We start from the raw sequence: 27,015 nt of genomic DNA on the forward strand, positions 1-27,015 counted from the left end.
TAAAATATACACAAAATATAGCCATTTAAATTTGTATATATCTCCCCTGAGCCAAAATAACTATAAAAATGTCCCTCCGTAGTGGTTACAAAATTTTTCAAGATGCCTCCTCCTTTTTGCACTACTGGCCTCCCCCTCATAAGTAGCCTAATGAGCAGTCCCTAACTAGCCTACTAAACTAAACAACAATCTGCAGTTCTATAGATTCCATGAGAGCTAGCAAGTAGCTTTGTATTCATAATTAACATTTAGCCTAATAACAATTTGTGAAACTGTATTTTATAATCTATATGTGGGCTAAATTATTCTTCATTAAGCCTAAAGTGCTCGCGAACCTGGCAAAAACAGCATGGTTGCTAGGCGACCACATGAGCACCGCCACGGTTCTCGGTTGGATTTTCACTTTCCATTCAAATGAACCCTGATGCGTTCACAGGTGCGCTGCATTTCCAGACTGTTTGCTTTCTTCACCAGCGCCGAACGCGTCTCAGCCAATCAGAAACAAGAACGGGCCCCTCACTTCGCCCCCTCCGCCCATCCAGACCTCTAACTGGCTGGTGCGTAAATCAATTTCCCCAATCCGCTACTCTCTCTGAATAAATGCTTCGTGGAAATCTGCCCTCCCACTGATATCTATGTAATGCTCGGCGTAGTGTCATTCACTGATCACACACAGCGGCTGCATTTAAGCCTGGGAGAGTTCGGAAGAAGAAGCAGATACTGATGCAGGTTTAAAGGCAGGAAAAAAAAAACCTAACATTATGAGTATGAACTACGCGTCTGCGGCGCCCACGCAGAGGTCGACGTCGTTTTTCATTGAGGACATCTTATTGCACAAACCCAAACCGCTGAGAGAGGTCATCCCCTCTCCGTTCTGTAGCTCCCTGGCCTCCCGGATGCCCATCCTGGAGTATGGATACCCTCTGATGCCAACCCCGATACTGGCGCCACACTCGCACCATCCTCTCCACAAGCCGGAGCATCACCAGTACTTTTTCACTTCTGGTAAGCACGAGAGAACCCACGAGGCCTCCAGTAACAAGTAAAGTTCTGTCAGATATACAGTAGGAGCAAAAAATAGCACCGCTCAACACTTAAAAGTCTATGGATTTAAATAACCCCATATTACATTATTGAGTATGGCAATATAACATCACTGGCTGTGACAGACTGATTGAAGTGTATTCCATCACGTACATGAAGCAGGAGGAAAAAAAAGTTTGCTAAGCTGTCATCTTCGGTTGAGCATCTCAGGAAATATTAACCAGAGGTTTATTCAGCCAGGCTTATTTTCTTCTGCATTAAAATGTATATTTATTGAAATATATTAGCTTTAAGAAATATTTTTGCTCTGATTATTCTGTAAATAATCACGCTTTAATAGCTACGTTATGGTTTTTACATTATCAAAAAAAAAAAAATAATAAATCATACAGTCATCATCAAACTGTAAACCACCACACGCCTGTTGATTTCTGTACAGTGAACTTAGTTTCTCAGATATAAAAAGAGCTTCGTTTTATGTTGCAAAGTCAAATCTCTACTCACCGCTTCCTGCCACCTGTAGGGATGCAGATGCCGGCCTTGTTCCAGCATCACGCGGAGTTACCGGGGAAACACTGCAGACGCAGAAAGGCCCGGACGGTTTTCTCCGACTCGCAGCTGTCCGGCCTGGAGAAGAGGTTTGAGATCCAGCGGTACCTGTCCACACCGGAGAGAGTGGAGCTGGCTACGGCGCTCAGCCTGTCCGAAACACAGGTACATACACACACACAAACACAAACACCTGAAAGCAACAGTTAGTGCAGAGGATGCAGGGATGCTGCGGAGCAAGAGTTTAAAGACGTGCTTCCTTTGTCTTTTCTTTCTGGATGTAGCCCCGAGAAGAGTGGCGATCCAATCACAAAAACACACAAACATAGTAATAGTAATAGTAGTAATAATAATAATAGTAGTTTAATAGTAGTAGTAGTAAAAATAATAGTAGTTTAATAGTAGTAATAGTAATAATAATAGAAAAAATAAAAAAAATAAATAATAAATTTAGCCTATACATAGCCTAACAGAGTACGACAGTGTGTAATAGAAAGCCTATATAGATTACAAGAGCAATGGACTTTGGCTATACATTTCCATTTTTTACGCCAAAAAAATGTTGTTTATGCGTAATTCAGTGTGATCTGATAATACAGATATCAAACACATGAAGAAAACTGATAGTTCAGATTCCACAGGTTATTCTGGCACCACATTAGTAAATTCAGTAATACATACCTGTATTCGATAGGCCACCGCATTCTGTGTCGTTTAGGTTGTTGAAATAAATTAAAAAAAATAAATGTGACAATAATTTTGACTTCATATTTATACATTTATTTATATTTTTTTCAAATAAACCAGTAATTTGCGCACAGGCTATTTATGATTGTTTTTATAATTCACATCCCTCCTCCGTTTCCCCGGTTCAGGTAAAAACGTGGTTTCAGAACCGGCGGATGAAGCATAAGAAGCAGCTGAGGAAGGCGCAGGACGAGCGGAAGACCCCCGGAGAGCTGGAGCGGTCCGCGGAGAACTCCAGCGAGAGCGAACTGAACGACAAGAGCGCGGAGGAGCTGAAACACGGACTGGAGCCGGACTCGTACATGCTGGAGGAAAACGACGACGATGTGGATATCGAGGATGACATTTGTTCACCGGATCATCTACTATAGTAGGCTGCTGAGTTGTTTTATACGCAGCAACTTTCACACTGTATGCACTGTAGATAATATCGGGTTTCTTTTCCATCCATTACAAAAAAATATGAGTTACTGTTTTAAATATAAGGGAGACTAGGCTGTACAAAATGTTAATATTTATTCAAACATGCAAAGTGGGCCCTTTGATTTTTAACAATTGCCCCCTTTCCGCTATGTATATGACAGTTTTCGTGCTGCGTTCGACAAAACAGAATATATCAATTATTATTACTATTATTATTATTATTAGTCTAATATTATTACTAAAAAGTCTAGATAGTTGGTTATTTTGAATTGTCACACCTTTGTCTTTATTTTGTTATTTTTTAATTAATTTCAGACAGATAATATTGACAAACTATTATGAATAACCCAATGGAAAAGCTCTTTGCGTCATGCTACCCCATCCTTTTGCACTTTTATCCTAAATTTCCCATGACTTTTTGTTTCCCCCCGTTTGTCCATATTGTTGGAAGTTTTGTAAATGGAGTATTGGTCGAAGACACATCAGTGACTTGCATTTATATTTCTGTCTGTAAATATATATATAGTATATATAGGGTAAATAATGAATCAACTCTCGGCATTATTAATTCTGTCATACCTTTTATTTTTAAAGCTTATTTTGTTGTTTACTTTTTTATAAGCCAAGGGCACAGGAACGATTTGGAAAAGTCTAAAAAACAAAACATAAATATACCATTAATGTAAAGTTATTATTTAAGCTGCACATGTGATTGTGGTCCTGTTTTTATGTGAGCTCAGACGGCTCTTCCCTCGGCTGCTGTAACCTCTCTGATTAGGAAGCAGCTTCCACAGCATGGAGCTCAGTTGACAATGCGAGCCTGCTTGTTCTCTGTGGGTTTGCTGCGCGGTGGCTTGCAGCCCGCTGTGCGTTAAGCCAGCGCGCAGAAACGCAAAAGACAGACAGCAAGAAAATTACAAGAAGTCAGCTCTCAGACGCTCGCGCCAGACAGTAAGATGATGTTTGAGTATTCCTCACTGAAGGTAAGCCTCTGAAAGTGATGTTCATGTTATGTTCATATCCACACTGACTTTCACACCCCTTTACAGGGATGCTTCTACATAGTTAAATTAACGGAGAATGATATTCACTACGAAACAGTTTTGTTAATGCTATATGTTCCAGCAGACCCCCGTTACAGGGCAGGGAGTAGCCTACACTGTTTTTTGTTTGTTTGTTTTTTGTTGTCAAGAAGATAGAAAAAAGTGACAACACTTTTTTCTAATATTTGTATATTTGTATATGTTTTTGCATCGGTGCATTGCTGAGAACACTCCGAGGTGTGGCTCATGGGTCATGCATGCAATAATGCAGTGGTCTGTCAGAGTGGTGAAGGATTCATGGATGTACTTTGGTGTTCTCGAGAAATCAATCATGACAACAGTCAACAGATAGAAATATCTCCAGCACATGTCCTGACCATCAAAAGAAATGTTTAACTTTTTCAGAATAAAATCAATACAACAGGATTCTGGTGGTGCAGCTGTGTTCAACTCTAATGTCATGTGTGTGTGTGTGTGTGTGTGTGTGTTTGTTCACCGAATGACTCCATGTATGAAAGATATTTGGTCCTGCAAGTGTTAACACTGAAATTATAACTCCAGTAGCCTTGTATTTTTAATGTTTCTTTGTCATTTGAGTCACAATGGTCAATACACCACAGTTAATAAATAAATGAGCATCTATTTGACCTAAGAAAAAAACAACAAAACATATTCACCCAAATGTATGAGACTTAAATATGCAAAGAAATAAAATATGCTGAAAGTGAAGAATAATTAATTAAAAAGACATTTAATAGCATTTAATATATTTATTCTGCCAATACAATTCTGTGTGTCATTTATTTTAATCAGCAATGGTGTGAATTCATATTCACACCAATCACATTCAATCACATTCAATTTTAATGTTAAGTCACAACCATCAGAGTATTATTCATGAAAAGAATGGAGTAAAACAAAAAAATACCCAAGAAAATACCATTTCAACACATGTTGGCATTTTACTTTCAGTGGATATTCTAAAAAAAAAAAGTTGAGTTTGTGTAATTTAGTGAGTTTATCATTTGGGGCTGGAATTTACTGCAGCACTGCAGAATAGCCTGTGTCTTTATTAATATGGTGAATGAAAAAAAAAAAGACTTTAAAATATTTGCGCAATTTCAATGTTATTTTATTAATTAACTGATAAAGTCATTTACCACCAGTCCATGCCGTCGACTAACATAAAATCCACATTGCCGCACTTGTGTGTGTTACTTCTGGTTCCTCGGACACAAGTGCTGTAAATCTGTAGAAGCAGGTTAATAAAAGAGCAGTCTTTCGGAAAGTGGCGTAATAAACTATTGTCCAATTACAACTGTGTTAACAATGAAGGATGGGAGGGTAGTAAAGTATTTACTGTCTAATTATTAATTTGATAAAACACACATTTCACAATCTTTAAACAGCTCATTTTTATGTAATAAACTGATTAACCACAAGCTGTATATGTGACTGGGCATTTGCACAATAACATGTAATCCTCTCTTGTCCTTCATGCTGGATTTGCAAACCTTTGCTGCCTTTTGAAAAGCAATTCACGTCATCTTCAAAATGTGATTCTGATTAACAGGCGGTGGGGAAAAACTATGTGGAGAACAGGCCATGCAGAAGGTGATCAATTAAAAGATTAAGCGTTTTGCAACACATGAACGCATCTGCATTTGGACCTAATAGCAGGGCCATCAGCTCATTTTCAGGAAGCCTGCCGCCTACTGAAAGCGTGCTTCTCACATCAAAGCATCAACGTCTGCCTTAGCTTCCCAATGGGCAGAAAGGGATGCTAATTTGGCCCCCTTCATGTATAGCAGCGAAAGACTCCTTCAATTAACTGGATTTCAATGGCAAAAAAACGAGTAGGTGGGACCTAAAAAGATGCAAAGAGACTCAGTCTGGATAGGCGGCGTTTCTCATTAAATTAAAAAGGGCTCTGTCATTTGTTTCCAACCACGCATCTGAGGACTTAACACTAAAAACACAGAGCTTCAAAGAGTCCATGATGGGTTAAATAGAGACTATAATCTAATTAAAATATTGCACAGAGGTAAATAGTGCTTTGATAATGATCTGAGGGTTCAATTAGTAAAATGAGCTGCTTGAGAGTGTTTTGTGTTGGGGAGGAGTTACTACTTAGAATATGGCTACAAAATGCAGGACTGGGGCTAAATCAGGGGAGCTTCAAAGTGTCATCTTTCATTTGAGCAGGATATACTACACTGTAAAAGAAATCAAGGAAGGACAAAAACTCAACAAAGGGTGTGTGGATTATTCTGGTAAACAGTGTAACCAGGTGGAATGGGGTGAGAGGAGACAAACTGATAATGTAGCTATACAACAATATGTGAACCACCTGTCTCCTATATGAACAATAGCATGTGGGGCATAAGGCAGTGGTCTGGGACAGCTGGAAGTGGACTGTACAAGGAAAATGAAAAAGGCTTTAATGATTACTTAATGTCACTGCTGACACACTACCACCATGTAATTTCATTAAGACCAGGTCTCCATTGACATTTACCTCTTCCTTACAAATAACGAAAAAGTCTGAGAGACACTGTTTACTATCTTTCTACTGAGGAGGTACATACATACAGTTATGTCAAATCATTTCGCATATGTAATGATCAGGAGCGTATAGCACCGAATTCTGGGCCCTATGCATATGCAGTCTCTGTGGACCCCCCATCCTTCCTTTTGATTCTTGTCTCTCTTACACACATCTGAATTGTTTTTACACAGTCTGTTTGCTTGCTTTTCCTTTCCTTCTTTTATTTTTCATAACCCTCATTTCCCCTTTCTTGAGGAACAACATGACATTGTACACTGGTCCTCCAGCATCATAAGCCAGCCTGTTCTCATTCCGAATTCATCGAATATCATCGCTTTGTCAGACACCTGATGCCAAAAGCCACCTTAAGTAGCAGTGTGATATGCCACCAGGTGGCGTCAGTTTGTAAAGTGACCCAACGTAACCTTCAACGGTGTTACAATACGCCACTGGTCAGCTGGATGGCACCTGTCGAAGCATTATGATACGCTGCTGGACGGCGTCAGGTTGAAACGCTGCTAACGACATATCATAAGGAGCTGGAAAGCTCCTCTAGGGCAGGCAGGAAGGGTGGTGGATGGGTCCAACAAACCCTGGACTTTCACCTGGGAGCCCTGTGTTCACTTCTTACTTAAATGTAAGCAGCTGTGCGGAACTTTTCGTTTTCGTTGATTATAGCGCCCCTTTGGTCGAAGCAGTATGACACCCACAGCCTGATGTCGTAAAATCTCCACTGCAACTGGCAATTACCGTATGCATTTGTTTTGGAGAGTGAGAGGATTAACTAACGTCAGGTCAGTCCAAATAATTAGTGGAAACAGCAAAATGACTCAGTAAATTCTCCTGTCGTGTTTCTGTTCTGATCTAATTCTAACACAGCAAAGCTGTTACCTGTAGCCTTCGCTTGCAAAGCTAACGCTACTTTAGGTCAGTCCAAATAATTAGTGGAAACATGCTAACGTTACACAAGTCAGTAGTAAAGTAGTATATTGAAGTGAAACAATGTCTAACAAGTTGCGGTATATTCTCTAAATAAAAACAAAAATTACATACCTGTTGATTAGGAAAAGGGCCAACTCGGGATCAGTTTTAAAACCTTTCAATTCTCTCAGCTCTCTCCACTTGGTGAATGCCCGACTGAGGTTTGAGCCCTATCACTGTCCCCTTTAGCCTTCTTCTGTTCTTTTTCTTTTAGATGGTGCTCCTTCGTTATCCGCCATGACATCAAAAGTACAACCAAATCCTTATAGATACATCTCTGGTAAAACTGTTATGTGTTCAGCAATGCCAGTTGCGTACCGCTTACTTGGAGAACACTCTCTGTAAACACGGCTCCTTCTTCTTCTGTGGTTTAATGACTGCAGGCCGCTGCGGGCTGATACGAACTAGGGACAGTTTTATTAATGGTAAAAAGTCCCACACAGCTGCTTTAAATGTAGAGCCAAACCATGATGTTTTTTTTCTAAACCAAACCACATGCTTTCGTTGGCTAAACCTAACCATGCGCTTTTGTTGGGGTGACGTTGGTCAACACATTCTCACACTGACCTCATCACATATCGACTTTGGGTCATGGACTTTCGACATCGAGAAATACCGTGCAAGGTACCCGGGTGCATTGGTTTTTGACGTTCTGGTTGAACATCAAAACAAACATTTCATGCATTGTCTGTTTTCAAAACTACACTTCCATTTTCACAGGAAATGTACAGTTTGCATACTCTTCCAAAATAAATGCACTATGTCGGTACAACACCACGAATAGATGCTTTATTCCTTCAACAACAAACACACATGGTTGGGTTTAGGAAAAAAGAACAGGGTTTGGCTTTACAATCTTATGGGATGCGAACACCGCACTCCTGGGTAAAAGTTGGTGGTTGTTGGACCCATCCACCACCCCTTCCACCCACCCTACTCGGCCTTTTCCCACCCTGATGCCGCCGAGCACCATCAAACGATAACGGCGACCAGCCATGTATCATGCCAACGTTAAAGGATGTCTTTTTTTCGTTGGTGTCTGATGCTGGAGGTCACTGACAAAGCGCCGGTGTTTGATGATTTTGGTGCGAGACTGGGTTGTGTGGGTAGTGATATCCAGGAACGTCAACAGCAAATGCTGGAGGATACCTAGCGCGTAATATGTAGATGTGAGAGGCCACTGACAAAGCCTTGATGTGTGACAACTTGGGATGAGTTTTACATAAGCACTCATTAACAGACATTAACAGACAAATCCTAGTGCAGGGGCAGACTACACCATTTTGCGTCTTCAAGGGGTGAGAAGGGCCTCAGAGAGCTTCTACTATTTTTTTATACGAAGTTCAGTCTTTTAACTGATTTATTTTGCCAATTTTAATTTAGTCATGGCAAATATACTTAGAAATAAAAACAAATTGCAAACTAAACCAAACTTTTCATTTCAGGTTTTGTGTAATCAGTCCCACTTTCCCCCCCACTGCAACAGCCCTGATGATAATATTGCATAAGTGCAATTACAACAATCAATATAATGCATTACTAACAAATACAATTAAATATTTACTGTTCAGCATAAGCATAGATTTCAGGGGGGGATGCATGGGACACGTCCTTCTAAATATTTAGGACAAGTACATTTGTCACCTCCCAACAAAAACATGTAAGTGGCAGAGAACTTTTATTTTGATGAAATTAAAGACATTCCCATGATAAATTCATAAAAGGCACAAATTGGTCAATGAAAATAAACCAAAATATAGGAAATCAAGTGTATGACACTCAAAGTTTCCTGAGAGACAACCTACATGCTTCTCTTTTGGGGGATTATCTTTATCCACACATTGCCTTTGAGGCTCAAGTCAAACAGTACTTGCACTCGTACCTACTACTTTTATATCAATTTTTTCATATACATACCCAAAGATAAGGATTTCACACAGCAGACAACATAATGAGCGCCTTAAAATGTATTTGCATCTTTCTCAGTTATCTAACTACCTGCCTACTTCTAGTGCGCAGAGAGTGCAATAACTGACTGATTTGTTAGGAGTGCTTTACATGTTTCAACATGTTTTGGTACCAGTAGTGTTTTTATAGAGAAGATAATATTAAGATAAAGTTATATTAAAATGCTATATTTTGCAATATAGAGCGCTCAAGCACAGCACAGCACCTTTGTGCTGTTTTCACACTACGAGTGACACAGCAACAGGCTACAGGTCATTTCTAGTGGAGGCTGGTGATATGAGGCTCCACACTGAAGCCTGACACTTGTCGCTACATGACTGGCGTGACAGGCTACAAATCAAAATTGTGCGGACCTCAACGTTTTACAGTGGTCCAATGGCACAGTGAAGCGTCTACCAATCATATGCTTTTGTTTCTAGCTGTGCTATTTAGCTAAGTTAGCTGGAGCTATGCTAGCTTTCTGTATATTGTGGTGCACACAAGGATGCAATGGGGAGGCAAAATGTGATCTTAAAATGGTGCACTGACATTAATCAAAAGCAATATTTTTTTGACCAAATGCAAACTTTTGATGACGTTGAGTGGAGGTGCTCTTTTGCAAGTAGCAGGCACTTGAGCAACACAACTCAGCGATAATGTACCTGGCCACACTGTTGCTTTGTCACTGGTAGTGTGAACACAAGATTAGTGTTACCACACTTAAACAATCAGCAGGCTGAATCGGACTCAAGCAGGATTTATACATCTGTGTCGAATTTACGCCATACCTACAGCGTAGGTTCTGCGTAGATGTGTACTCTAGGCTGTAGCCTATGCCTTGGCCTGACATGCACATACCTCAGTGGAAATGAAGCTTATATTTACTTGTAGTTCACAGTGTGTACATAATAAATTGTGAGGTCAATAAAGCCCCACACAAAACAGAAATTTAAGTCCTGTGTGTGACTGATCCTGGCTTTACATGAGTAGAGAAAAACTCCACTAGTTGCTAGGCTAATTTATGCTATGTGAAATGCCATAGGCTTATATTAACATTAGCAGGTTGTATTTGTGGGTAAACCACGTCTAGTTTAAGACAGTTGTTTTGTTGGTGAACCTTGTGAGTTATAATGAAGCTGAATTTTGTACCTTTGTTAAATGTTGCTGTTGTTCTTGGTGTCATATGAGTAGAGGAAAACTCCCCTAGCCACTAGGCTAATTTATACAATGTAAAAATGCAACAGACTTGTGCTAATAACATTAGCATTTTGTATTTGTGGGGAAAATGGGTCCAGCAAAAGACAAATATTTTGTCTGTGAACCTTGCGAATTATAATGAAGCAGATCTGTGTACTTGTGTTTGAAATTGTCGCTATTAAGCCACTTTTGGATTGTGTATTGTGGATTTTAGGTGTGTTTTGAATAAAGTTACAGCACTTTATAGAAACCCCACCAATGGCTGGCGTTTTGGAGGTGTAACTGCAGAGTGACACAGACACACCACTGCAATAGTATGTTGACAACAGCATAGGCTCTGCATAGAGCCAACTCACAACTATAAATCTGCCTCTAAGCAGTAATCAGTAGCTACATTTTTTTGTCGAAGCCAATGTCTGAGTGCTTAAATCTGCCATTCCTTTCATGGTAAATAAATGCTAGTTCCAAAAATCTTAGCGAAGTCAATAAAAAACTGCTAATTTCTTTTTTAAAGTACACCTGGCCAAGTTAGGGTTTCAGAAGTAATATGTCTTTTTTTAATGTGTCTCGGTGGCAGTTTTGAGAATTTGTAGCTCCAGTTACTGCCAAGATTTAATCAAGCACAAATTCCAAATCCAAACTTCATGACCATTGCAAACCATGCCTGGCATCTTCTCTGGGTTAAAACAAACACTGCATTTCTTGTGAAATCAGATGTGGTGACACACAATTTTAAAAGTAACACTGACTGAGGCTGCCAATCTTCTTAAAGATTATCTTTATCTCTTTGTAATGATTTTGAAAAATGTGTGAACATGTAAGTGGTAATGAATGTCAATGTGACACAAGGCCTTGCAAATTTTATGAGGCAGCATGTTGTGTCCTACATCTTGGAGTACAAATTTCAATGAGAACACTGGTGGACAAATTGTATCTTGCCTCAGACAGCATGTACTTTTCTGAGTCGTGCAACAGCCTGCTTCTCTTTCTCATGCCGTTTTCTTAGGATTTCCAGTGTGGCCAGCTGGGAGATGTCCAAGTCCTCCAAGTAAAGAGCGTGCTCAGTGAAGTCTTCAGACTGGTGTTTCTGTCTTTCTTTTGGTTGAGACTGTACAGGAGGTTTGGCAATGGTCTTAGCATATTCCAAAGCCTAACATTGAGAGACAGAGAGAGAGATCAACATGTTAATCTACTAACTAATCATTGTACACAAGCTACAGCAAAAATGGTAATGGTCCTCCAGATTTGTCAGTAAAACATCTATCAGTCGCCTAGAATCATTAAGGCTATGATGTAATAGACTAGCACCATGTTTTTGTTTATTCCATGCACGTTTTAAGACACTATAGCAGTTCTAACGTTACTCAGCGCCATTAGCCTGTGTTTTGACGATGTGCTGTAATGTTATCACGCTGGGATTTGTGAAATACAGAATCACACAGATTCCTGGAGGCTCACAACTGTTTCACCAGTGGATAAACAATCGTACTGTGTGGATAAAGCGTCAGATCCTGTTTGTTTAACCAGAAACAGCACTGAAATCGTCCTTATCAAATCCACCAGATTCGATTACAAAACAGTAATTTTAGTGTGAATACAGACAACATATTTTCACATATAATTGAATGGATTAAGTATTTATTTAAACCAAACCAGAGTTAGTGATTGTTAAAATGGTGAAAAAAGAGAGACCAAGATGGTTTCCGTGAGTTTTATATTGTTTCTGTCTATTCTGAATGAAGTGTGTTTTACTATAATAAAATTATTGTTTATTCAAATGGAATCTGGTGGACTTGATTAAAGTGATTTTGGGGTTGTTTCTGGTTATACAAAAATGATCTTAGTCTTTAGCAAAGTTAAGTTCTATCTCTGTAGGTATCCTTTCCATAATGTTGTCAGACAATCTGAGCCTGTCAGTGGCAAAAACAAGCTCTTTTAGTGGACGTAAACTGATGGTGCGAACATGCCCCAAGTGCTTACATTGCAGCCTGGCTGCTGCCCTTGCTCATTATTGGACCCATTTTTAAAAATGTTGTTTTCATTAGTCACTTAGATACAAAAACATAGGAAAATATAAAATATGGTCCAGTTTGAAATATACACTTAAACTCTGGATTTTTAAGTTTATTTGATGAGCAGAAAACCACACAGCAACTCTTAAGCACAGCAGCAATTGCTTTGTTTTCCTCCTCGGCATAAAAGGATGAGATGTTTTATTCAAAATTAATTGTACAGTATTTTACCGTAATGAATAATAATGTTTTGTTAACCAGCTGTGTGTGACCTGTTATCCAGGACCAACAGCATTACACTCAGTGAATCCAGATAAGTCACCAACAGCTGGTCCTAGTTAAGGCTTTGTCAGACAGGTCCAAGGTTGGAACCATGTAGTGACATTCTTCATAATCTCACACACTCTTTCTTGGTCTTTTTGCTTAGTCAAGCACACATGCCTGTTGTATTAAAAAAAAAAAAAAAAAAAACAGACATGTGCTAGGTTTCACACACACACACACACACACACACACACACACACACCTTTATCCTGGGAACTTTCTTGTCATTGCCTTCCGGGTCCTTGGCCAGTAGAAAGGGAATCCTCCTTATGTTTTTGTTCTGCTCGCGGATCACATTTGAATACAGCTTCTGTCGTTTCATTTTCTCAGCATGATGAGAGAGGGAGTGAGAGAGAAATAGAAGCAGATTATAAAAGGGGGTTTAATTAACGGAGCCATTTCTCCCTTAAGGCCCTTCTCTTTGTGCGTCCCCCCCCCCGGCAGAGCCTCTCCACACAGCCCAACAAAACCAAACACAGCGAGCCATTCAGCGGGCCTATCAACATTTACACATATCATTCACTAATAGGCTTGGACCTGAAGATGCCCGGGGCTCAATCTAGTGTAAATTGGCCAAACATGCTCACTTTTTACAACTGGGGATTAACAAAAGATACATCACAGTACAAAGCACTTAACTTCTTAGGGGTGCTCTCGTTTGCTTTGTAAATGTAATTTTATCTGCGGGACAGCATGGGAGCCTTTAAATGATGAACTCAGACAATGGGAAGAGGGTCAGCGGGTACAATGACACTAGTGGACATCAGGATTTAGGCACAGGAGGCTGACTGAAAGACAACCAATCACGTTTGTCCAAACAAATTCTAATCATATTTCTTTTTCTTCATGAGTCACTCCTTACAGCTGATATTGCCTAACAGCAAATAACATCCTGGTATGTGGGGCAGCTTTTGTATCCTGTTGTCCTGTATTATATTCTATTTTTTTGGCTAGAAAAAATAATTAAAGGCCAGAAAGGTTCTTAAATGCAGAGAGCAAAAAAAAAATAATTTGGATGCTTGTCTACAGATACATTTCTGCCTCATATTGGTGAAATTTTTCTCAGAACATGGATAAATGCATGTAAAAACTGTACCAGACCGCTGTCATGGAAGCTACAGAGGCAGATGTATGTCTCCTGCCCAGTGTGAACCACTGCCTTATTTACACTATACAGTTCAGCTTGACTTGACTTCAGGCAATTTTGGTACCAGGTGCTTTTCTCTATTAGTGACACTATCACTCTCTCTCAATTATGGCTTCTTTTAGCTTTCTATTTTATTTACTAATTATCAAGAGAAGCATTTCTGTTAGTAAAACTGTCCAACACCTTTCTACATGTTATGGGAATAAGAATAAAATGGGTGACCTAGTGCAGAAACACCTGTCTATGGCCAAATGCAGAACTGGCTGTGTGTGAATCTGTGTGTGTACCTGTTTGTGCAGTGTCTATTCGGTTTTGTGTTGCCCATTCAGCCTTTTCAGTCTTCAAGTCTCATTATCATCAAGGATCAAGGATATCAAGGATTTTTTTTTTTTAAATCGTGTTTATTATATGATTGTTTTAGCTTACGTATATTGACCCCATATGGCCTTTTATTGGCCTTTTAATAATAAGGATTTTTTTTAAATTTAATGTTTAGTATCCCAGTGTGGGGTTAAAAGTGCTCTAGGAGTGTTCCATCTTAACATGAATATAATTTCAGGTCTAAGATATCAACAGCTGCAAACCAAAATATACGATAAATGTTAGCACCCCTAAAAAATAAGAGCAGTAAACCCAATTTATATTCACCAATTGCCCAGGAAACATTCAGAACTCACAGCCATGTTGACCATTTCAAGGCCTGCTCATGCACTATCCAACAACACTTAAATCTATCTGTGCAGTTTTTTGATAAACTAGAAAAGTCCACTCAGTAGAGTGTAGATCTCTGCCAGGCAGTCATCCAGGCTGATTGCAGCCACACTAGACAAATTTTGTAATTCCAGCTGACACAGTGCAGTGCATGTCAGAAGCCCCCCAGTAGCTAATAAAAAGACGCACCATGTCTATTTGTTAGGGAGCTGCATTGCACAGAGCAGATAGAGTTCTCCTACTGACAGGCACTGTATGTGAAATTTAGATACCAAATAATTATGAGGATGAATATATATTCAATAACTAGAACACATCCAAATCAAATCACCAAATCTTTGGTCCATGTCATTTATAACTAAACTTTTAAGAATGCTAACTTTGTCTATAACTACAGCACAATAACAGCACACAGAACAAAACTAGGTGCAGCGATAGAAGCTGCAACTTGCAGCAGCTACACCCTGTGGAATTGTCCTACCCAGATCCCTTACAGTCCAGATGGCAGTGGGGATAACATAAACAGCTGACTTTACCTTGTATTGTACCTTACTTTAGTGGATAATAACATATCGGGTATGGAATTAAAGCTGTAGATGCTCCCGTTCAAAATGACACCAAACTTTTCTATGAATGTCAGTTTCTGAGCGACGACGAAGGCCAAAATGTGGCCTGCAACAGACGGTAAGGCTTGTTGTTTTTAGCCAAGCCAATTTCCAGAAAACTTGCCGCTCCTACTGGCCAGTTAAGAGGAGTGAGGAGTCACCAGTCAATGACGGTATAAAACAGACAATAACTCTGTTTGAATCCCCGCAACCTTGAGAGATCCTTGATCATACAGTCATGAATGTGCACACAACATATTAGGCTGATAGGTCTAGTAGTATGCCAGATTAGCTGTGAACAGACAGATACTTACACACACAAACACACGCACACAACCATACGCCCTGAGGAGATAATGAGCCCACCTAACACATACTGGTGAGTCAGTGAAAATTTCTGACTGATGTTGCAGGTCAATACTTACTGTCTTTTCAATGGCTTTGTAGTCAGGACCCAGGCCTCGCAGATTTATATCTGATTTCAGCTGCGTGTAGTCTTTAAGACTGTATGCCTGGCAGAGAGAGAGAGAGAGAGAGAGCGAACATCAAGTGACAGTTTTGATTACTTAATTTGAAGCTAACTTTTGAACTGCATTTGTTTTGATGGCTGTCAAAATGGTACCATGGCAGAAACAATAAATTCCAGACTGCAATTTTTGTCCATCTTGATGTCTCTCATTGTATTCAAATGGCGCACTGAGAAAAACATGACTAATAATAGCAAAATTATAGATAAATGTCTGGCAGACAACATGGCGTGACAGAGCCTCAACGTGAGTGACAGTGACTTTACCAAACATGTTGTAACACTCCTTCCTTCTTGTTTGGCCGTCTTGCGGACTCCACTGCACTACAAGAGGGTGCAGGAAAGTGCCCAGCAATTTTAGAAAAACTTCCACTACTACTCCTATAGTGTACATAGATGAGGTATACTACTGTATCCCCAACTACAATGCAGACATACTGTGTATACAACTGTGTATGGAGAAATATCTGACATAAATAAAAGTCTCAGATGGCATTCCTTGGAACAAAATCTGGTCAAATGGGGCAATGTGACCTCATGTGCATCTATTTGGGGGGTTCTTGACATGATAAAGCCTGATTCTGTTTCATGCTCAGTGACACATATGCCACACACCCAGTGGCGTGGCTCCAGGTATGTCAGTATCAGTCAGTCCACCACTCTGGACAGACTGAAATATCTAACTATTGGATAGATCACCATGAAATTTGGTACAGACATTCGATGGCCCAAGATGGTAAAGCCTACTGACTTGAATAATCCCCTGATATCTTGAAGGTGGTATTTTTATTGAAAAGTTTTAATAACTAGTGGATGGGTGTCATGAAATTTGAAACAGATATTCATGGTGCCCAAAGGATGTGTCTTAATGACTTTGGTGATCCTCTGAGTAGTCATCTAACACCACCATACCTGCAAAACTCATGACCTTCCCATCAGTCTCAGCTGTAAATAGCACATGTCAGCATGCTAACAGACTAAAGTACATAGTAAACCTGCTACTGTAAACATCTAACATTTAATTGCATTCTTGTGTTAAAGTGATTGACACATGATCCTTGCTTGTGCCCTGTAGTTCATTCAGATCACATCTAAATTAAACAACATTTTTAGTCTAATAACTTCATTTTTGTGGATTTTGATGGTTTGTAAGTGGTATTCTTTTTTTGTCAATGATAGTGGCTGTCTAGGTCATGCTAACTACTAGGTGGAAAAAATCAATAAAAAAAAAATCAATTCACTTAAGTAACGTGAGTATTGTTTTAACAGGATAGAGTGGTGTTGTGTCGGTATGCCTGTTGCCGTAATCCTCGAGTGCTGTAACTCACTCTCTTTGATGCACTGTCTGTTGGAGCTAGATCAAATGAATGATTCAGAATGTATATATTATCTGAAGCCAAATTTTCAAACCAGTGATATTCATACTGGTTTAAATAAACAATTTGATTGTATTTCCCGATCTTTTCTTAGCAACAGTTTTGTATTATTTAAGCAAATAATAGATGGGGCTATTACTTCAAGTTTCACAGAAAGTTAAAACATTTATTGCGGTAGTCTATGAGTATCAATTTCAAGAAAAAAAAAGCTAAAGCAAGAAAGCAGATAACGGCAGATGATTCGGGGACAGGGACCTTCATCTGCTTGAATAGCAACTCAAATTCAGCCAGCCCAGCATAAACTTCCTGTCCGGTAAGCAACTTTCTGTTGCTGCTGTTACACAGATTAGACCCAGCCTGCTGTGAACCCTGGCACTGCGGTTTGCGCTGGCTGAATTTGAGTTGCTACAGCCACTACTGAAGGTCAGTCTCCAAAACTCATGCACACTTTCCTCCTGACAAACAGTTTCCTAGAGGCAGGGCTGGAGGTGGAGGTGACTGTGGGATGCACAAGCTAGATAATTCTTGTCTCATTTGTGCTCTTATAAACAGAGAGAGAAAGGGAAAGCTTGGGGAGAGACTGAGTCAATCATTGCACCACAGCTCTGCGATGAAGTCAGATTTTACCCATTTTAAATACTTAAAAAAAAGAAAATCAATAAGTGGCAGTCGGTGTTGACACTGTGGCAGCTGCCACAAATAAATCAATGTCTGGGAAACACTGCAGGGACAGCTAAATGTAGCAGTTTAAGTTTACTTCAAAAAGTATTTTTTATTCATTCTATTGTACATGTACATTTTAGTAAGTAAGTAAAGTTTATTTAATATAGCACCTTTAACAGAGCAAGGTCACAAAGTGCTTCACAGGAATACAATTGTTAAAAATAAGACCATAAAAACAGTTATTAGTTTATTTACCACTTTTCTATGCAGTATATGATGCTGCTGAAATAAAGGTCAGAGAGACTGACTGATGTGATGTACAATGTTTTTGAAATATGCCTCATGATATACAGTCTCTACAAGTGTACGATTTTGTGATGGTCTAATGTTACAAAATCACAATAAATCGTAATATTAAATCAGCACCCCAGTATCATAACAGTGTCAACTGAGGAGATTAGCATATTGTCCCACCCTACTTTTACATCACATGAGTTTCTGTGCACCAGCGGTTGTTTCCCTGTGGAAACCACATTCAGAGTACAAAGAGTGTGGGAGCTTTAATAGGATTTTGCATAAGATACAGTGCTTCCTTATCAGACTTTGATATGTTATTAAAGTACTTGGTGATGGTGAACTGAAGTTGGTTGCTGGTGTGTGTGTGTGTGTGTGTGTGTGTGTGTGTGTGTGTGTGTGTGTGTGTCACCATACGTGAATGGGTGCATGCAATCCACATACTGTCCTAAACAAAAGAGGGCTAATCATTCTAGATTCTACTGGCTGCTTTTCAGAAAAAGGATTTCAGTTTCAGTTTGCTTGAGCCATCGGCCATGGACACAACAGGGTACCTTTCTTTCCAAGTCGTCTCCCCTCTCTCTCCAAACCCTAAGTCACGCTCATCTGCTTTCATGCCCAGGCACTGCAGCAAGACTGCTTTACAAACTGAGTCTGTAATCTCATCAGACATGATGGCTTACATGGTGGGAGAGATGGGAGGTCAAGGGACAAGGAGTGTTGGGCACCAGAGAATGAATATGTGAAGGCTACAGATTGAATACAACTCTAAGCACTTAATCATGCTTTCTAGCCTTTCTTTAATTAAAGGGATACTTTGCCAATTTTCAACCAGCTTTGTATGAAAACAATGTGGATAGTATGTGTAAATTAATGATGTTTAACTTCCCTCCATCTAATCGGTGCCTAGGTATCCCCTTCACCCATCCAACCCCCCTGGCGAAACTCCACCAGATTATGCAGATGACTCAAAATGGGTCATCTGAGTTTAGCTGGCTCTCCTAGGCTGTTGCTTGAACTACAAGCTGTACTTCCGCATTTTTGTATTGCTCACCAACCATGCTGCCACCGTGGACAAAAAAAGTATAGAAGCAGATCAAGAAAAAGACTCACCCCTCACTCTCTGTCTTAAACTTAGACCAAGCTCTGATCAAGCAGTAAAACTAGGCAGTGCTGATCGAATATATATCAAGATTATGTTACTGTATTGCCAATATTCTCACCTCAAATGTTTTCAGAAACATATTTTAGCTTCCTGATTAACTGTAATACAATATCAAATTTTGCCACATTTGTCTCAAGCAAGTTTGCATGTCACCAACCAGCTGGAACGATTACTGGTCCTTTGTGGCGCAGTGCATTCTGGTAGTTGTGGGTTTTTATACCTCTTGAGCAAAAGCGTATACCACAGTCCTTTTTCTCTGTTTTCTCTGGTCATGTAGCACCAATTTCAAAAGTATTTTGTCTTTCTATTGCATAGACAGCCAAGTTTCATGAAAAGGCTTCTTTCCAGCAGTGAAATATTTCTTAAAATCAACTGTTAATGTAACAATAACTCTGATACACTATCCATATCATCCTTCTGTCTCTGTTCATGCCTGAACTGTAAAATTTGCTGAGAGCACCACCAGCCACATGTAAGGTGGTTACTGCCATGTAAGGCTAGGAGTCTCAGCACACAGACATCAGGTCATCTTCTTGTATTATGGCACTTAAGGGACCGGACACAAGGTGCATTTTTTGTGCCATCAAATTCATTTGCAGGTGCCCTCAAACACCAAAAAGACACCACCAGTGTAACACCAGAGCGACGTCAGAACGATGCGCACACATTCCCAAGCGCCTATTTTTCAGGGCGCGACAGCTATGCCCTGAGATAAACACAATTCAACTTTTGGAACGCAACTGCACACACTTCATGTCATGTGACAAGGAACAACCAATCACAGCCACCAGATATCTTTCCCTTTTTCTGTAAATATCAGTCTGTGGTAAATATGGAGGAGAGGTTAATCATTTTAGTGCATGGCTAACCATACCTTAACATCTTATTCATATTTTTGGCCTAATACATACTTACAAAACAACACCTAGAAGAAGATCAGCTCTGCACTCAGTATTTCTGGTAAGAAGGATATGATATGGTGCTGTTTATGGTCACTTAGCACCCTCAGCCGCAACCTGCCGTCATGCCCTTGAAAGTTGGCATAGAGTAGGCACAAGAGTAGCTCCCAGCATCCAAACACAAAAGTCCTTGTCTTAAGCCAGTGTTTGGTTTGTCCATTCTGGGTAGGATCTGCTCTGTATGTAGATATACACAGCTCATATCAGCATGAAAAACACCCAAGCATATCTATGTTTCAGAGTGTAGGGTGGAATTGTTTGCACATGGTTCTTAACATGGAGGTGGCTGAGCTGATGGCTAGCAGCTAACAGTGCTAACTCCATTAAACAGCACTAACAATGGCAAAAGTGCTGACAGCTGCTGCTGCTGCTGCTGCTATAACTGACTGTTCGACTAACTGCTGTATGAGTGCAGTGCAGAGTGGCAGCTATTAGCTAACCAGTGGAACACACTCACAGGGACTCACATGCACTAACATACACACTGGGCTAGACCATCTACCACAACAAGGAACAGAGGCGCTCGGATTACAACACACACAGAGTTACTTCATTCTCTGCTCAGGACGCCATTACGCCACTATATCTTTAAATAGCAAATAGCGCTTTGCTGCTATATCAATGTTCTGAATCTCACATCCTTAAAAGCATGGCAGTAACAAAATGTTAAAATTATCAACATTTTGAAGTTTGTAGTCAGTTTGCACCAATGCTGGGGTTAGTTTCACCAGTGAAACTTAATTGGTCCAGCATAAAGTATTTTTACAACAGTTATGTGTATTTAAATATACCTTGCACATGGCTGAGTCACGTCAGGACCCATCTCAGCCTGGCATACTATAAAGCTGGAGATATATTTGCTTTTACCTACACATTCACTTGTGCATGATAGTTGCCCCACATATCCTGTATCCCTGATCCATGGCGATGTCAGAATTAACACCATAGTACCCTCCCTGAGTTTTGCTATGTTTATTGTTTATATCATGCAAATCCGGAGGTTTAATGCACTCTGATTTCTCTGGTGTGCCCTCTAGTGAAATGTCCCGGCAACACTTGTAGTGCATGAGCAAGTATGTAATCTATTCTGTTCACAACACAGCTGGTTGTCTACGTGAATGCCTGGTTAAAAACAACTATATCTCAGGCCTAAGAGAGGGGAAAAAAAACAACAGCCAAATCATTAAATGCAAATGGGCATCTTTAGTGGCCCTGCGCCTCACAGACTCTCTCTCTTCTAATCACCTTATCCTCTAACACATCTTTAAATGGCTTTTCAGAGCCTGCAGCTCTTTGGTTTATATAGTCATCATCTTATGGCAATTAAGTGTAGCTTAGTGGAGCTAGACAATTAACCTGATGTTATGTGCCCTTAGTCACCAGAACACTCCTGCTGGATTAAGCTGTCCCTGCATGGAGACAGCTGAGGGGATTATTTGGGACTTCAAAGGGGCATTTATTTGTGTAACCTCTCGTGTATGTGGGAATTAAAGGGGAATGCTACTCAATTGAAGACTTTATGTGTCACCTTTGTGAAACTGCATAATGAGTTCTTATTTTTCTAACTGGAACACATTATTCAGTGTGCGTAGAGTGAGTTTTGTGGCCTTTGAGCCCTGTTTAAGCACTGTTTAAAAATGCATACATTTGGAGATTTTTTTTCACTGTGTGACATCCCAGATCAGATGGCAGGCACACAATAATACATCAAAGAAAAACAAATATAACTGTTCTACAGCAGATGAAAAACCTGTGAACATTCATTACCTCTCCTCTCAGGACACAAATGAAGTTTGCACACACACCAACCTTGTAAGTGACTCTTGCCCTCAGCTGCTTCTGTTTCTCCATCTGAACAAGATAGCCGTCAGAGCTGCTTCTATGGATGGGGTAGGCTGTTTTTACACTCTGACCAGGGCTGAGCTCAGACTCCGCTCCTCTCAATGACTGTCGTATAGGGGGCAAAACTGTGTAGCAACCTGAACCCAGTGACGAAGGGGTGGTGGGTGTCCTTGGGAAGTTTTGTGGAAATTGCTTAGTGTAACTCTCATTTGGAATCCACTTCTGGTCCCCTTCTTCACAGGATACTGGCCCCTCTAATGCAGGTGTCCTAAAACACAGAGTTATTGGTGGATAAATACTGGGTCAACACATAATAAGACAAAGAAGCCATTCATATGTTGTGTCAGACACATTGGTGTATCAGACTAATTTTCTTTGCCTCACTGCTAGTCATTTTACATAAACCACAAGAATGCTGTCATCATTGTTTAAGGTTGTCCAGTATTTTGTTGGTTTTTAACCTAATTGGCCCTATTTTTTCTATCTGACTGATATTATTTGGTGCAGTAATTATCCAGTTTTCCCAATGGGATCCTTAACATATAATATCTTTCTTATATTTGTTCAGTAAAAAAAACGTATCAATCATTCACCTTTGCCATTGTTTGGGCCTACTCTCCAGGTTTCGGTTGCGAAGGTGTGCTTTTACCCCTTTCTGAGACTTCTGGTAGGACTTTCCTGGATTTGCTTGTTGACATCCAGGGGACAAGGTGAGTCCAACTTCAGATGCAGGGCTCCAGTCAGGACAGCCATGAAGTGATGCTAACTCGATGATGTCATCCTGGTCCCTCTGCTGGATGAATGGAAGGAGATGGGATGAAGTGTTGAGCAGGATGTTGAGGTGCATGGCGGGGAGCAAAGGCTGCGATGAGGTCGTCGTCTGAGGATCTGGCTGGGTAACAGCAGCTGGACTTGCCAATGGGGAGCTCAGACTGTCCCCCCCCTCAGCTTTGACCCCCCGGGCAGGGTGCTGCTGCTGTTCAGGGGGATTGGGGTGTTGTTTCCGCTGGGCTTTCTTCCCATCCCTGATCTGGGTGACCTAGGGTTAGAGTAGGATTAACAATTTGAGGATTACATTTTTTTTGATTGATGTAGAATGTAAGAGCAATAAAATGGCACTAACATAGAAAGGACTGATTTATGGGATTTTGTGATTTAAGTGTGTAGTGGTGTTAAAGGTATTCTACACAAGATTTTCTAAAAAAACAAAACAAAACATAGACTCATACAAACGTAATCCCTCTCAGTTATCACTAGTTGACCCACTAGAAGTGTGTGGTGCTGTATTTATGTGCAGAGACTCTGCCCTCTGCCTGTATTTTCTTCTTATTTTGTTTAGTTCCTGGGTTGAGCAGCAGGTGAGATCAGATCTTATTAAATATATTTATCAGGTGCCAGACCATAAGCAGCATGCAACCAAGAGTAATCTATGAAAATTGCAGACACAGCATCAACAAAATGCAAATACAGTATAGCATCGAAACGGCAAGTGGACCAAACTTGATCCGCTTTTACTTTCACTTTATACTCACTGCTGATACTGTTTGCAAACAGTAGTCAACAATTCCTGCATTGTATACCTTACATTCACAAATCCCAAACATATGGAACAATCCAAGCATGTAACATGTTTTTCCAAAAAACCAAAACAGAAAATGAGCATGTAATATTAGATATAGTCACTATCATACCTGACTTGAATGTTGGGTTTTAATACCAGCAAACAAACTCTATATATCGGTCTGATTTTGTCACCATCACATTCAAAGACTGCTGCTGTGAATGCTGAATTTTAAATCCACTGCAATGCTGTGAGATATGCTAACTTGCAAAGTATAGCTTGGCCTATTTCCGAAGGTGGATTGGAGCACAAAGCATCAACTCTAAATCTACCCATTTACACCACAAAAACAACAACAGACAAACATGAGCTCTAAATAAGAAGCACAATTCCATTCCCAAGTGTAAGAAGGGCTGGAGCTCTTCTTTGCATGATCTCCCCAAATTATTTAGCAGGAGGTCTGTGAGTGGGTGCCTCATGCATCTAATGCCGCTGATTTAGCAAACACCAGCTTTGCCCATTCCAGTGGGAAAATATTTATTCTCATCTGCTTGGCAGTGTTAAGGTAGCAGCTCAAGTGCTCAAAATAATAATGCTTCTCCAAACCTCTCCTTTTTCGCTCCGACTACTGGTTTTATTTTCATCTCTAGGAAGTCATAGTGCAACAATGCCATCAGTGATTGTGTCTACATTCCTGAAAGGAAATTAAAAGCCAAGGTAAAAGTGTCAAAACTGTACAGCATACACACAATACTGCAAAACAAACTGGATTTCACTTGGTTTTTTTAATTTAACTTTGACAAAATATGATAATCAACAACTGTTTCTCCCATGACAAAGATGAGATGTTTACAAGCTAAAAATAGATCTTATAATAAGAAGATAATCATAACAAAAGCTATGACAAAATGTATGTTTTGTTTTCCTTAACGAGACAAGACAAGATGGGACTAAAATGTTAGTGGGCTAGCGGACATTTAAAATGAGAGGAAGGAGAATGATAAATTATTTTATAAAATGTATTAGAAAAATATATTTAACTAGGAAGCCAAGAACGACCATACTTGCAATTATTTCGTAATGCTATATGCGCAGTATGAGAGTGGAGCGTCAACAGCTTGGTAAACGCCAATAAATAGTCTGTGCCGGGATGTTTCTATAACCTCCAAAACACTCCCACTGGAGCAGCATCTTTTAGCACCAGTTGTGAGTATCATCAATTAAACCTGTTAAAAACTCTGCTGGACAAATACAAGTTTGTAAATGTGTAGAAATTATTTGTAGTTTTAGAAAAAAATCTTTCAACTCCTCTTCTTAAATCCAGTTTCCTATACCAGTATTAGCTGAACTGAATTAGCGTAAAGAGAGAAAAAAAAAAAAACACGTTTTGACTAAATCCGGGTCCCCATTCATTTTCATGGACAAAATTTTTAAGGTTTTCTATAACCTTTCAAGGACCCATAATAAAATTTCCATAACAATTTACAACATATAACAGAATTGGTCCACAGAAATTGACCAGTAGAGCTCTGAGAGTGGGGCAGTGACAGCCGGCACTTTGGTCAGTCCATTGGTCAATTTGTTAAAAGACAAAAAAAGAATGCTCCAAACCTTCAAACTATCATGCTCTCCTTTTAGAACAGTTACAATAAAACCAAAGTGCACATTGGCGCTCCGAGAGGGAATTGTACGCTCTTGGGCATATATAGAAACATGTTAAACCACACTGTCACAACATTATCTTTCTTGCCCCACTTGCCTGGCATCAAACATATCAGATTCAAATTTTATTCCAACATAATTCTTGCTGGTTGGCTTACATGAAGGGAGAGACAGAACATGTGAAGAAAATCAAGAAACACACATGATGGTAAATGTGATGACACCCCCATTCCATTAGAGGTCCCTGCGTCTTTGTACTACTGTTTCCTGTTTGTATGTTGCAGATGCTGAAGGAAGGGTCATCATTTATTTAAGCTACTCTGGCCATTAATACCTCCTTCCCTTTGCAGTCGTTTGCTCTTCCCTCACTGGCGCAGCTGCTTTTGTTTATTACAGATGTCCACACACACCCATACACGCATACACAACTAATTGTTGACTTTCACATTTATTCTGCTCTTTATTGTTACTTTTGTAAATACATAGGCTTTTACCCTTTTGTAAGCTCTTCTGGTCTCCCATCTTTGTTGCAGCCTTTGAGTCAGACTGTAACACTCAATTAAAACGTCACACATCAATGCATATTAGCTCTACATAACGTCAACAGCTTCAGAAAATACATTTTCCTTTATGTTACATTCTGCGAAAGGTTATCCACGGTAGACTATTGTAAAAATGTATTTCATTACACCCAACAAAATTCCATGAGTTTTCAAAAACTTTAAAGATTTTTTTTTAATTCCGTGGCTTTCAGGTTTCCATGACCATGGGAACCCTGCTAAAAAATGACTTCACGTCGACTAAAACTGGACTAAAACATTTTGAGTTGTCGTCAACCAAAACTACACTAAAACTAAAGGATAACAATAAACAAAATGAGCCAATCTAAAAAGCATTTTTGCATAAAATTCAGGCTAAATCTAAGGTAGCCGACAAAATTAACAATGGATTGGGCTGGCAGGTCAACCAAGTTACCCTCAACTGTTGAGTTTTCTGGAGCCACATCTGGTCAGGGTCTGCACTGTCCTCTTGACTTTCTGCGCTGGTTGTCTCCTTAGGAGTTTCATGCACCTTTAGACAGAAGACAAAAAGGGAAAGCAACACGCTGATACAGAAGAATGTTGAAACAAAAGTGCTTTATATTTTTTCGGTCTATAGACTGGGAACTGAAGCCTTTACTAAAGCCCATTAAAACCTACACAACTACACCTACTCAGGGGTATCAATACTTCACCCATTACTATCAATGCCTGTCCTCTTTGGCCACATCGTATTACATCAATTTGCTGTTTCAGTTGTTCCTAATGTACCCGTTTGTGGCATGGAAATATGGTTTGTTAATGGTGTAATGAAAATCATTTAGTTAACTTCAGGACTCCCCTCAGCGGCAGAGGACCATCTGAGTGGATCAATAGTATTGACAGGCTGAAGACTTTTTCACTGAATGCCACTAATTCTGTGAGCTTGAATAGATGAAGGTCACAAGGAATGAGTGGATCCAGCTGTAACATATCCATCAATAAGTGTGTTTCAGATTGCATCTAATATATACCACTATTATGCTGAGAAAAATTCAAGGCACTATTGGACAAACCACCTGGCCTTGTGCTGTTTCAACATGTAAGCTGCACAGTACTTTGTCTCTTGCTTTCAAGTAAATATTTATGCTTTTGGTGATTAACTGAACTA

General features: G+C 39.8%; 2 protein-coding genes across 2 annotated transcripts in view; one reads left to right on the forward strand and one right to left on the reverse strand.

Annotated features, from left to right (window-relative positions):
- Positions 1-650: 650 nt before the first annotated feature.
- bsx (brain-specific homeobox) lies at positions 651-4,232 on the forward strand. Its single transcript, XM_033609123.2, has 3 exons — positions 651-1,005; positions 1,568-1,758; positions 2,469-4,232. Exons 1-3 carry the CDS (start codon positions 762-764, stop codon positions 2,709-2,711), a joined length of 678 nt encoding a protein of 225 aa, XP_033465014.1. The 5' UTR covers positions 651-761; the 3' UTR covers positions 2,712-4,232.
- Positions 4,233-8,996: 4,764 nt separating this feature from the next.
- The window catches only part of jhy (junctional cadherin complex regulator), a 29,786-nt gene continuing 11,767 nt past the window's right edge, over positions 8,997-27,015 (reverse strand). The window contains exons 3-8 of the mRNA XM_078172227.1: positions 26,302-26,397; positions 22,697-23,142; positions 22,071-22,371; positions 15,704-15,790; positions 13,018-13,197; positions 8,997-11,629 (exon numbers count right to left, since the gene is read on the reverse strand). Of these exons, the coding sequence (XP_078028353.1) occupies positions 11,420-11,629; positions 13,018-13,197; positions 15,704-15,790; positions 22,071-22,371; positions 22,697-23,142; positions 26,302-26,397 (1,320 nt within the window). The 3' untranslated portion in view covers positions 8,997-11,419. The remainder of the gene's footprint in view (positions 11,630-13,017; positions 13,198-15,703; positions 15,791-22,070; positions 22,372-22,696; positions 23,143-26,301; positions 26,398-27,015) is intronic.

The sequence above is a fragment of the Epinephelus lanceolatus genome, chromosome 11 (genome assembly GCF_041903045.1).
Source record: "Epinephelus lanceolatus isolate andai-2023 chromosome 11, ASM4190304v1, whole genome shotgun sequence".
NCBI lineage: Eukaryota > Metazoa > Chordata > Actinopteri > Perciformes > Serranidae > Epinephelus > Epinephelus lanceolatus.

Excerpts from the sequence above, each read along its gene's own strand:
- bsx (XM_033609123.2), top strand. The coding sequence starts at position 762 with ATGAGTATGAACTACGCGTCTGCGGCGCCCACGCAGAGGTCGACGTCG. Across the intron at positions 1,006-1,567 it reads CCAGTACTTTTTCACTTCTG|GGATGCAGATGCCGGCCTTG; the intron begins GTAAGCACGAGA and ends TGCCACCTGTAG. Across the intron at positions 1,759-2,468 it reads TCAGCCTGTCCGAAACACAG|GTAAAAACGTGGTTTCAGAA; the intron begins GTACATACACAC and ends TCCCCGGTTCAG.